The sequence below is a fragment of the Salmo trutta genome, chromosome 14 (assembly GCF_901001165.1).
Source record: "Salmo trutta chromosome 14, fSalTru1.1, whole genome shotgun sequence".
In the NCBI taxonomy this organism is placed as follows: Eukaryota; Metazoa; Chordata; class Actinopteri; order Salmoniformes; family Salmonidae; genus Salmo; species Salmo trutta.
In genome coordinates, this window is record NC_042970.1 from 59,792,507 (window position 1) to 59,805,784 (window position 13,278).

Here is a 13,278-nt window from a genome sequence, read left to right on the forward strand (position 1 = left end):
CACAATAATAATATGTTAAAAAGTAATTTCCATACATTGAGAGTGGTGTTTTAGTATATGTATTGGTACCGTACATACACGGTAATATTGTATTATGTAATGATAAAAATATATCTAATGGCGTTTCTTCTAAAATCCTACAGTAAGGAGTTAATCAAAGTCCAAAATGCATAATGCAAAACTCATAAAGTCCTTGAGTATTGTGAGTGTGTGTTCCAAGCAACACCCCAAACAGAAACAGTGGAACACATTTAGTACCCAAGGGGTATGGTTAGGAAAGGGTAAACTCGAACCATTTGCTTGGCTGAAGACCACAAGAGCTCAAGGGCTAGAACATGTGGAGGTACACATTTCTACAGAACCTTCTTGAGCATACAACCACTACCACTCAACGTTCCAACTTTGTTTATCAACCAAAAAGTAACTATCACTCTGCACGCCTCATAGGATGGGAGTCCTTAACAAGATAGAAACTTCTTTGACTCTGCTCAAATCCTGTTCAGCCCGCCCCCATTGAACAGCGGTGTTGACCAGGGGCAGTAGAAATACAAGAAACCAGAGGAGAGGGTAGGTAGCCTTGCAACAGCAGAGAAAATAGGAGAGGGAGCAGAAGAGGGTGAAAAAAAGCACAGGAAAGTAAGAAGGAAGGAGGAGGTCAGAAGCTTGAGCCCATCTTCTACTCTTTTCAGTTACTCTCACACCTGTCAATCGCCTTTTCCAATGGGGCTCCTGCAGCTCTATGTAGAATCTGGCCTGTCTTTCATATTCGTCGTGGTCAAGTATTCTAACCGCTATGGTCTTCCTGCAAGGGGACACAAGACAAGGTACAAAACAAAAAGGGAACAGTGAAGGACGAGGGTGGGAGGTGGGGGAAGGGGGAAGGATAGATTGTGCAAGTTTCACAAACACACACACCAAAAAGGATTTGGACTGGTTTCAATATCCACCTATCCACTGGGCCATCCATGGACGTACAGATGGAACAGTTTGTCAGGGTTCTGGGGTAGGGGGGAAGTCAAGCTCTGTTGCACACCCGTACCACCTCATGGTGCATACATGGAGGGACAGTTGGAACTCTGTTTGGAAGCCTCTATGATCTCAGTTTGAGTTTAAAGATCAAAGCTTTTCACCTCAACTGTCTTCATTGATTTTCACCTCTAATCATAATATCAATATTGTTATGTCTGTGCATTTGATATTGTTATGTCCTGGTATTTACCTCTCATAACATTGATATTGTTTTGTCTAGGTGCTGAGGTAAATAAAAGGTCACAGCTCAAAAAAGTGACTATTCAGAACAAGTGGTCTGTAGTCTAGGTCTGACTAAAATTGTTTTAGGATCAATTCTGGTCTTGGAGGACCACTATGCATGGTGGTTTCGGCTCCAATCAATCTTAGGATTTATAATCAAGAAATATACACCTGACCATTACACAAATATGGTTGAAAGGTAACAATGAAAACAGATCAAAAAAGAGAATCCAGTGGGTAGGAGAACCTACTGTTCTCTTCTTGGACCAGGATTGGGAAAATGCTTCATGGAGGATGGAAATGTGGCCTTTATCCATGTATACCCAATTCAGTAGGTCTGGGCAAGCACAAAGTAATAGTGGATGGATCCAGTAAGGGACGCCATACATGGCGAATGGAATGGAGGCAGGGTTAAGGGGTACAGGGTTGGGACCAAAGCCTGCGAAGGGAACGCCCAACCTTTCCTCTCACTCATCTCCAGCAGCTGAGGTTTTCCCATCTCAAGGAAGAAGTTCTTGTTTTTCTCATATTCCTCATCATCGATTATATTGATCTGTATAGTTTTGCTGAAACAAAGAGAGAGAGAGAGAAAGAGAGAGAAAGAAGACAAGGTTGCAGATAGAACAGCGTATGGAGAGTGCGAACATGAGGGAAGAAGAACGACGAGCCATGCATCGTCAAACGACACAAAGGCGACAGCACAAAAAAAAAATGGGAAGATGGGTTGTTACGGTGACATTAAGCAATTCCGGTGGGGGGAAACAATACATCCCAAACAATGAAATCAATGTCTTTTATACAAAAATGTACTGGAAAAATTAAAACACCCCCATATATCGCCTCATCAAAACACTACATTTAAGTTCTGAATGAAAGTATTTTGAGACAAATAAGGGACACAACAATTCACAACAAGACTGAAATATTTTCAAGACTGTGACTATGTGTCACGATTCCCACCGACGGTGGCGCCCCCTCCTGCTCGGGTGGCGCTCGGCGGTCATCGTCACCGGCCTATTAGCTGCCACCGATTCCCTTTTGCTTTTCCCTTTTTTTATTTTGTGACACCTGTGGTCAATTAGCCATTAGAGGGGCTATTTAGTTTAGCTGGCCCGCTCCTGTTCGTGCGGGATTAATGATTGTTTATTTGACAGACGGCTTATGTTCGTGTCGACGTTGTTTTGACGCCGTATGTACTTTCTCCCCTGTGTGTGGGAACATTTGTTTTTGTGTGAGTGTATATTAAAAACACCACTACCCTGTGTTCGCTGCTTCCTGCGCCTCATTCCTCCTCCACGACTACCAAGCCGTAACAGAATCCCGCACCAAGATAAAAGGCATGGAATCAGCGGGAGCAGCGGCCACTCCTCTGCCCTCGATGGAGGAACGCGTACTCCACCACACGACAGTCCTCCATCGCATCGGATCGGCAATGGACCAGATGATGGAGAGGATGGACCGATGGGAGAGAAGTGGTATCCTCTCTCCACCTCCACTTCCCCCGATACAGCCATCTTCGCCCCCCATGACGTCTGGCTCTGGCGCGCTTCGTTTGGCGCTCCCGAGAGAGTACGATGGGGCGGCGGCTGGGTGCCAGGGATTTTTGCTCCAGCTTGAGCTGTACCTGGCCACCGTCAGACCTGCTCCCACGGGGGAGGAGAGCGTGAGTGCCCTCGTTTCCTGCCTGACGGGCCGAGCTCTGGAGTGGGCTAATGCGGTCTGGAACGGTCCAGACTCGGCGAGGGACCACTACCCAGAGTTCACCCGCCGCTTTCGGGCCGTGTTCGACCACCCTCCGGAAGGAAGAGCGGCGGGTGAACGGCTGTTCCACCTCAGGCAGGAGACGAGGAGTGCCCAGGACTTCGCGCTGGAGTTCAGGACCTTGGCTGCTGGGGCGGGGTGGAACGACAGGGCCCTCATAGACCACTACCGCTGCAGTCTCCGGGCGGACGTCCGCAGGGAGCTGGCCTGTCGGGACACAGCTCTGTCCCTGGACGAGCTCATAGATATGTCCATACGACTGGACAATTTGCTGGCTGCCCGCGGGCGTTCGGAGAGGGTCCTGCCCGTTCCACCCCTGTGCACCCCCGCCCCTACCCCTATGGAGGTAGGGGGGGCCGTGCAAAGGGGCACCGGAGGAGGTGGCTCCTCCTGCACCAGCTGTGGTCGTAGAGGACACACGGCCGACCGGTGCAGGAGGAGCCAGTCTGGGAGTCGAGATGGCAGGCAGAACACTTCTCGGTCACCTCAGGTGAGTCAGCACCAGATTCACCCAGAACCCCCTGTTGGTCACGTGTTTTTACCTGTTTTGTTTACTAAATTTTTTCCCTCTTCCCAGCATAGGGCGCTAGTCGATTCAGGCGCAGCTGGGAATTTTATGGACCGTGGACTTGCCATTAAGCTGGGCATTCCGCGGGTGCCGATAGATTCCCCTTTCCCTGTGCACTCCCTAGATAGCCGGCCATTAGGGTCAGGGTTAGTCAGGGAGTCTACGGTGCCACTGGACATGGTAACGCAGGGGAATCATAAGGAACGCATTAGTTTTTTCCTTATTGATTCGCCTGCGTTTCCGGTGGTGCTGGGGGTCCGCTGGCTGGCTGGTCACAATCCCCGTATTTCGTGGAAACAGGGGGTTCTCCAGGGGTGGTCAGAGGAGTGTTCAGGTAGGTGTCTAGGAGTTTCCATAGGTGCCACGTCGGTGGAGAGTCCAGACCAGGTGTCCACCGTGCGCATTCCCCCTGAATACGCCGATTTGGCGATCGCCTTTTGTAAAAAGAGGGCGACTAAATTACCACCTCATCGACAGGGGGATTGTGCGATAGATCTCCAGGTTGACGCTGCGCTTCCCAGGAGTCACGTGTACCCCTTGTCACAGGAGGAGACTGCGGCTATGGAGACATATGTCACGGAATCCCTGGGACAGGGGTACATTCGGCCCTCCATCTCACCCGCTTCCTCGAGTTTCTTTTTTGTGAAGAAAAAGGAGGGAGGTCTGCGTCCGTGCATTGATTACCGAGGTCTAAACGCTATTACGGTGGGGTTTAGTTACCCACTACCTCTCATCGCTACGGCAGTGGAATCATTTCACGGAGCACAGTTCTTCACAAAACTGGATCTCAGGAGCGCGTATAATCTGGTGCGTATCAAGAAGGGAGACGAGTGGAAAACCGCCTTTAGTACCACATCAGGCCATTATGAGTACCTCGTCATGCCGTATGGGTTGAAAAATGCTCCAGCCGTCTTTCAATCCTTTGTTGACGAGATTCTCAGGGACCTGCACGGGCAGGGCGTGATAGTCTATATCGATGACATCCTGATATATTCCGCCACCCGCTCCGCGCATGTGTCCCTGGTGCGCAAGGTGCTTGGTAGACTGCTGGAGCATGACCTATACGTTAAGGCTGAGAAGTGTGAGTTTTCCAAACGAGCCGTCTCCTTTCTGGGTTATCGCATTTCCACCACGGGGGTGGTGATGGAGTGTGACCGCGTTAAGGCCGTGCGTAATTGGCCGACTCCAACCAAGGTGAAGGAGGTGCAGCGGTTTGTAGGCTTTGCCAATTACTACCGGAGGTTTATCCGGGGTTTTGGCCAGGTAGCGGCTCCCATTACCTCACTGCTGAAGGGGGGGCCGGTGCGTTTGCGATGGTCGACGGAGGCGGACGGAGCCTTCAAGAAGTTGAAGACTCTGTTCACCGACGCACCCGTGTTGGCGCACCCGGACCCGTCTTTAGCGTTCGTAGTGGAGGTGGACGCGTCCGAGGCTGGGGTGAGTGCCGTGCTATCACAGCGCTCGGGTGTGCCATTGAAACTCCGCCCCTGCGCTTTCTTTTCGAAGAAGCTCAGTTCGGCGGAGCGTAACTACGATGTGGGGGACAGGGAGTTGCTAGCAGTGGTTAAGGCTCTGAGGGTGTGGCGGCACTGGCTTGAGGGGGCTAAACACCCCTTTCTCATCTGGACCGACCACCGAAACCTGGAGTACATCCGGGTAGCGAGGAGACTGAATCCACGTCAGGCGAGGTGGGCCTTGTTCTTCGCCCGGTTTAGGTTTACCATCTCCTATAGACCGGGTTCCCTGAATACTAGGGCCGACGCGCTGTCCCGTCTCTATGACACGGAGGACCGGCCCATCGATCCAACTCCCATCATTCCAGCGTCTAGGCTGGTGGCCCCTGTGGTATGGGAGGTGGACGCGGACATCGAGCGGGCATTGGTGTTAGAACCTGCGCCTGCGCAGGTGCCCTTGGGGCGCATGTATGTGCCGCTCGGTGTTCGTGATCGTTTGATTCGGTGGGCGCACACGCTACCCACTGCGGGTCATCCTGGTGAGGCGAGGACAGTGCGGAGTCTAAGGGGGAAGTACTGGTGGCCCACCTTAGCTAAGGACGTGAGGTCCTATGTCTCTTCCTGTTCGGTGTGTGCCCAGAGTAAGGCTCCTAGGCATCTACCAAGAGGGAAGTTACAGCCCCTCCCCGTTCCACAACGACCATGGTCGCACCTGTCCATCGACTTCCTGACAGATCTTCCCCCCTCTCAGGGGAACACGGCGATTCTGGTGGTTGTGGATCGGTTCTCTAAGTCCTGCCGTCTCCTCCCATTGCCCGGTCTCCCTACGGCCCTGCAGACTGCAAAGGCCCTATTTACCCACGTCTTCCGGCACTACGGGGTGCCGGAGGACATTGTCTCTGATCGAGGTTCCCAGTTCACATCCAGGGTCTGGAAAGCGTTTATGGAGCGGCTGGGGGTCTCGGTCAGTTTGACCTCCGGTTATCACCCCGAGAGCAATGGGCAGGCGGAGAGGGTGAACCAGGAGGTGGGCAGGTTCCTGAGGTCGTATTGCCAGGACCGGCCAGGGGAGTGGGCGAGGTATATTCCCTGGGCTGAGTTAGCCCAGAACTCACTTCGCCGCTCCTCTACTAACATATCACCCTTTCAGTGTGTGTTAGGTTACCAGCCGGTCCTGGCACCATGGCACCGGAGTCAGACCGAGGCTCCTGCGGTGGAGGACTGGGTCCAGCACTCCAAGGAGACCTGGAGAGCCGTCCAGGACTCACTAAAGGAGGCCAGTGCGCGGCAGAAGAGGAGTGCTGACCGCCACCGCAGTGAGGCGCCCGTGTTCGCACCGGGAGACAGGGTCTGGCTCTCGACCCGGAACCTGCCCCTCCGCGTGCCCTGCCGGAAGCTGGGGCCGCAGTGTGTGGGGCCCTTCAAAGTCCTGAGGAGGATAAACGAGGTGTGTTATCGGTTGCAACTCCCTTCCTATTACCGTATTAACCCCTCGTTTCATGTGTCTCTCCTCAGGCCGGTGGTAGCTGGTCCCCTTCACGAAGATGAGGTGCCGGAGGTCCCTCCGCCCCCTCTGGACATCGGGGGGTCCCCGGCGTACAGCATACGGGCCATACTGGACTCGAGACGCCGGGCGAGGGGCCTACAGTACCTCGTTGACTGGGAGGGGTACGGCCCGGAGGAGAGGTGCTGGGTGCCGGCGGCGGACGTCCTGGACCCATCTATGTTGAGGGAGTTCCACCACCTCCGTCCGGATCGCCCTGCGCCTCGCCCTCCGGGTCGACCTCGAGGCCGGTGTCGGCGCGCTGCGGGAGCCGCGCGTCAGGAGGGGGGTACTGTCACGATTCCCACCGACGGTGGCGCCCCCTCCTGCTCGGGTGGCGCTCGGCGGTCGTCGTCACCGGCCTATTAGCTGCCACCGATTCCCTTTTGCTTTTCCCTTTTTTTATTTTGTGACACCTGTGGTCAATTAGCCATTAGAGGGGCTATTTAGTTTAGCTGGCCCGCTCCTGTTCGTGCGGGATTAATGATTGTTTATTTGACAGACGGCTTATGTTCGTGTCGACGTTGTTTTGAAGCCGTATGTACTTTCTCCCCTGTGTGTGGGAACATTTGTTTTTGTGTGAGTGTATATTAAAAACACCACTACCCTGTGTTCGCTGCTTCCTGCGCCTCATTCCTCCTCCACGACTACCAAGCCGTAACACTATGCAGTGCTGTATTGTGCTGTTAGTGTTCTTATAGGCCACAGGCCCTATGTACAGACAGGCATGGTGGACATTTTTTCCCTCCAATATATATTATTGCATTTTCTTCTCAACAATAGGTCAAATGTAAGTTGAGCTTGACTTGGCTCAGTAATATAATAAGGCCTAGAGAGTCTATCAGTCTATTTTATAGTCTTATACTGTGGCTCAGGTCCATGTTTGAGAATGACCAGGATACTCTCAGCAGCGATGCTACCCAAATATGGACACTAAAACAACTCTCCAAGACAAAAACAGAGCACCCGTGGGTTGAAGACGCACTCTTGCATATTGTTTATAAACTAAACCAGGGGGAAATTATTGCCTGATCCCAGATATGTTTGTGCTGTATATCCAACTCATGGAGCCCCAGGCCGAGGGATATTGACAGTTCTTTTGTGTTTCTTCCAATCGCACCAAATGTTGTCACCTTCTCACCAAGCTGCTTGGCGATGGTCTTGTAGCCCATTCCAGCCTTATGTAGGTCTACAATCTTGTCCCTGACATCCTTGGAGAGCTCTTTGGTCTTGGCCATGGTGGAGAGTTTGGAATTGATTGCTTCTGTGGACAGGTGTCTTTTTTACAGGTAACAAGCTGTGGTTAGGAGCACTCCCTTTAAGAGTGTGCTCCTAATCTCAGCTCGTTACCTGTATAAAAGACACCTGGGAGCCAGAAATCTTTCTGATTGAGAGGGGGTCAAATACTTATTTCCCTCATTAAAATGCAAATCAATTTATAACATTTTTGAAATGCGTTTTTCTGGATATTTTTGTTGTTATTCTGTCTCTCACTGTTCAAATAAACCTACCATTAAAATTATAGACTGATCCTTTCTTTGTCAGTGGGCAAACGTACAAAATCAGCAGGGGATCAAACACTTTTTTCCCCCACTGTACGAGTTGACTGGAAGCTAATATTACACAGTGTGAATACAGTATGGGTGAATTGTCAGTAATAATGTAATATTTAACCTTTATTTAACTAGGCAAGTCAGATAAGAACAAATTGTTATTTACAATGACAGCCTACCCCAGCCAAACCCTAACCCGAACGACACTGGGCCAATTGTGCACCGCCCTATGGGACTCACAATCATGGCTGGTTGTGATACAGCCTGGAATCAAACCAGGGTCTGAAGTGATGCCTCTAGCGCTGGGATGCAGTGCCTTAGACCGCGGCGCCACTCGGGAACCCAAATACTTTGCTTCCTTTTTCAAAACCTCATTAGGTGGAAGCTAGAGAGGGATTGACAAACCACAAACTAGTTCAAACTTATTGGAACCTCCAAACTGATTAGATTTGGGGCAATTATGTGGGATAGTCAACCTGAGCATGCAACAGTTTAATTAATGTTTTGTTTGTACATTCTGTGAGAAATTTAAGTTGTAAGTTAATTTAAGATTTTGTGTGGAAATGTCACATCCATCACGCTGGAATTGCTCATTACTCAAAGTCAACTACTAAGTGACAGGGGACCTTTTTATAGTGTCATTAAGCTGATGTTCATGTGATTGACTAAGATTAACATGAATTATTGATCAACGGCCTCTTGGTGCCACAGAGGTGAATGAGTCTCTGGTGAAAGGAAATAGCAAGAGTCCTGCTGGGCCCTTGGGTGACATAACAGGGAGTCAGTCACTTCCTCTTGTGACACCTCCTATTCAACCTCTCAGGCAGCCCTGGGTGTCATGGATTAAACCAGGGGTGTCAAAGTCATTTTTCCCCAGGTGCCTGACTGAAAATTGTTTATGTTTCCTTGCCATCAAAATTCCATTGTTTTGGGAATTTTCAATGTTTCCTGACTGTCTAGTGATTATTAGCGATTTGGACAGTCAAGAAACTGTACTAATGTACGCTAAGTTTGGGGTCACTTAGAAATGTCCTTGTTTTTGAAAGAAAAGCAAATTTTTTGTCCGTTCAAATAACACCAAATTGATCAGAAATACAGTGTAGACATTGTTAATGTTGTAAATGACTATTGTAGCTGGAAACGGCTGATTTTTAATGGAATATCTACATAGGCGTACAGAGGCCAATTATCAGCAGCCATCACTCCTGTGTTCCAATGGCACGTTGTGTTAGCTAACTAGACACTCTAATGTACTTGTCCTCTTGCTCAGTTGTGCAGTCCTCTTTCTTTTCTGGTTACAGCCAGTTTGCGCTGTTCTGTGAAGGGAGTAGTACACAACGTTGTACGAGATCTTCAGTTTCTTGGCAATTTCTCGCATGGAATAGCCTTAATTTCTCAGAACAAGAATAGACTGACGAGTTTCAAAAGAAAGTTCTTTGTTTCTGGCCATTTTGAGCCTGTAATCGAACCCACAAATGCTGATGCTCCAGATACTCAACTAGTCTAAAGAAGGCCAGTTTTATTACTTATTTAATCAGGACAACAGTTTTCAGCTGTGCTAACATAATTGCAAAAGGGTTTTCTAATGATCAATTAGCCTTTTAAAATGATAAACTTGGTATAGCTGACACAACGTGCCATTGGAACACAGGAGTGATGGTTGCTGATAATGGGCCTCTGTACGCCTATGTAGATATTCCATTAAAAATCAGCCTTCCAGCTACAATAGTCATTTACAACATTAACAATGTCTACACTGTATTTCTGATCAATATGATGTCATTTGAATGGACAAAATAAATTGTTTTTCTTTCAAAAACAAGGACATTTCTAAGTGACCCCAAACTTTTGACCGCTACGTAGGTCCATTGACAGTGCACAGTGATGATTAGTGAGCTGGACAGTCAATAAACTATATGAATACATTGTAGGTCCATTATCATTTCTACACAGTTTAGATTTGGTTTTAGTTATTTTAAAGTATATTGAGTTAGTTTCGCCCCCCACTCAATTTTAAATCCACCTGCGCGCAGCTCCCCCAAGACTGCCACACAAAAGAAATATCAACCCACACAGAGAAGCACGAGATTGAACTTTACTCAATTTTCTAGAGTTTTCCCCCTTTGTTAACACTACCAACTGTGGGAATTGTGATCGAATCAATACAATATTCAACAACAATTCAACATACTGAAACAAAACGAACTACGCAAGACTTAGAATGCAAAGGCAGAACACATCTGAGTAGGATTCTATTGCATTGACATGCATGACTCAGCTGTTCTCTACACAGACCTGTATGGCATAAACAATCAGAGCTGCTGTAGACCTATATGCAAATAGGTCTTTCCCTTTCACATATATGTATCTGTACCAATCACGTTGAGCGGTCGTGAGTAGATGCGTTTGTTTTGAGATCAAAGCAAGAGCTGCATGTAGCCATGTGTGCACATTTGTTCATATCCTTTGCTAGTTAGTGAGTTGTTAGCCCAGTTACATATAATTTGTAGTCAGCAATGATGAAGTGATTGCTTCCTACAAGAGCACAAAACGTGTACATTTTTAGACATCTTTGAAAAGCGAGTCCGGAAAAGAGCTTTTTTTTGTCTTAAAAGGGCAGTGTTGTATTTTGAAACAGGCTTGAATAAGCTAAGTAGCCAATAGGCAGAGGGCAGCATACTTTGTCTGATTCTCTGTAATAATGGTATGGGAATAACAATGTGTTTTATTTTGTAAAGTAGTTTCTTGCATCAAACAACACAACAACATTTGCAGTCACCTCCTTGTCTGAAGGACAAGTGGATAAACAGGTTAATGTCAAGCCTACATTGAACACCACACATTGACTGCTACTGTCAGCCTACAGTAGCAGCCAATGTGTGTTGTTCATTGTAGGCCTACATTCCTTGACTTTTGAAAAAGACATGCAAGGCTTGACATTAACCTGTTTCAAACAGTGCATCGGCTGATTTGGCTCAGTTGGAGGGCTGGCTCATAAGCTTACAGTAGCAGCCCATGTGTGGTGTTCAATGTAGGCTTGACATTAACCTGTTTATCCACTTGTCTTTCAGACAAGGAGGTGACAGCTATTTCCATGTTAAAATGTTATGGATGCATTTTCTCCATTATTTTTCATGGTAGGCCACTCTAGTAGCCACAGTCTGAAACTGTAACTTCAAACAGGTACAGCCTGCAAACTAATACTCATTTGGCAAATTCAGACGGCTTGGGTAACATAACCTATTCAGTGGCTCTAATCTGCAAAAGTCAACAGAGAACCCCCTAGTGAGCCACTGTTACTCTCACAAGCATGGGAAACCGGGGATAGGTCTGTCTCCACATTTCAACTGGCTTTTGAAGAGATAAAGCCCCCTTTGTCAAGGATGCGCAACAAAGTAAAAGTTGGAAGCAAACAGCTCTGTTGAGCAGTCGGTTTGAAAAAGGAGGGAATATTTCTACCGTGTTGGCTCTGAGCAGGATTACATGTGATGGCTTACTCACAGCTTTGTCAAAGGCAAGCTCTGGATGTAAGTTTTACAGAAGCCAAGTGTACAAACAGTTTAACTGAGAGATACAGAGAAAGAAAGAGAGAGGGGGGGGTGGGAGAGAGAGAGAGAGAGAGACTGACAGACAGTGGGTGAGTCATGACAGAGCGACTGAATGGCAATAACAGTAAGAGAGGGAGAGAGAGAGAGAGAGAGAGAGAGAGAGAGAGAGAGAGAGAGAGAGAGAGAGAGAAAGAGAGGGGAGGCAGAGAGGACATAAAGGGGAAAAGAGAAGCAAACAACAGAGAGAGTGGGAGAGAGATAAAAAGAGTGAGAGAAAGAGGACATGGGGACAAGGGGAGGAGAGAGAATGTTCCTATGGCTTCTTAGCCCCGTGTCAATCCTATCCCTATGAGCCAGCCCTCCAACTGAGTCAAATCAGCCGATGCGCTGTTTGACTCAGGGCCAACCACCAGCTGCGAGCCAGCATCTCCCCAGTCCTCAGCGCTTCTATACTCCCACTCAAAGGCATCCATCCCACAAAATAGGCAGTGTCAACGGTCACACTGCCACTGAATGTCAACACCAGTGACCTTGTCAACGTCAGTTACCATCCTTGACAATTTTATTTCCAGTGAAAGACAGCCCCAGAAAGTTATACTTTAATGTCTGATTTGCGAAAGACTCAAGTTCAGAGTAGGTTTTACTGTTGCCAGAATTGAATTAAAATGAATGGTTTAAAACCCCTTACACTTGTGGAAATTGGCCTATTTGGTTAGGGACAAATGTAAATGTTTCTAACAGAAGAACTATAAAAAAGCATATGCAGGACAATGGTAGCAACTAAAAGAGAACGCTGGAGATTATGGGGAAATAATCAGACCAAAGGTGAGGACACGAGACTGAATCCAAACATTACACTGTTGATTTTATGTTGATTTTATGTGCATTTTACATTTAATGTACTTTTCAGAGTCTTTGTCAATAACAAAATCTGAAAATACTCTGGAAACATTCAGTAACATACTAAGAATATTCACTGAAATGTTGGATTGGTGCAAACTAAGAAAAAACAATTACAAGGGTTTGAGTGAGAGGTCTAACTGGTGTTTCCAGGTGGCCACACACCTCTCCTAACTGCACATTTACTAAGTCATTTCAATGCACTTTTATGACTCAAGGAAAGAGACTTCAACTATAAGGTGCTTTTTTGAGCTCTCCTAGCTTTGCCATTGAGGAACTGAAGCAAGCCCACTTATAGTTTTTTGTTTGGAACACAGCACCATCACACAATTACTGTTGCTGTATACACAATCCAAAAACACTCCATTATGAATCGCAATCTAGGTCAGGTGGGCATCTTTTGAAATCTTCTTTTATTGCCAACATGGCTAGCAAAGTTATAAAATAAGATTGTATATTGTTAGGCTTTAAAAAGGCACTTCAGACAAACAGATTGTAATTTTGGTGCATATAGAATGAGTGCATTCAAGTGCATGTTCTGCATCTAATTTTCTTCACAATACAACAGTTTAGTCATCTCAATATCAATATTATTTATTACAAGATTTAGTTGAGGTTTAGGGTTTAGTGAGTATTTTGTTGCCATCATTTCAGTCGCTGTAGTAGCTGACGTGTATAGTGTTGAGTTATCTGCATACAT

General features: G+C 47.5%; 1 protein-coding gene across 8 annotated transcripts in view; it reads right to left on the minus strand.

The window, feature by feature from the left end:
* The window catches only part of slc8a1a (solute carrier family 8 member 1a), a 46,933-nt gene that overhangs the window by 13,475 nt on the left and 20,180 nt on the right, over positions 1 to 13,278 (minus strand). For 5 of the 8 annotated variants that reach the window (XM_029776594.1, XM_029776591.1, XM_029776587.1 and 2 more), the window contains one exon: positions 1,711 to 1,817. In XM_029776594.1, the coding sequence (XP_029632454.1) occupies positions 1,711 to 1,750 (40 nt within the window). In that variant the 5' untranslated portion in view covers positions 1,751 to 1,817. Of the gene's footprint in view, positions 1 to 701; positions 803 to 1,710; positions 1,818 to 13,278 lie in introns of all 8 variants that reach the window. The other 3 variants (XM_029776593.1, XM_029776592.1, XM_029776590.1) reach the window with 1 other exon arrangement.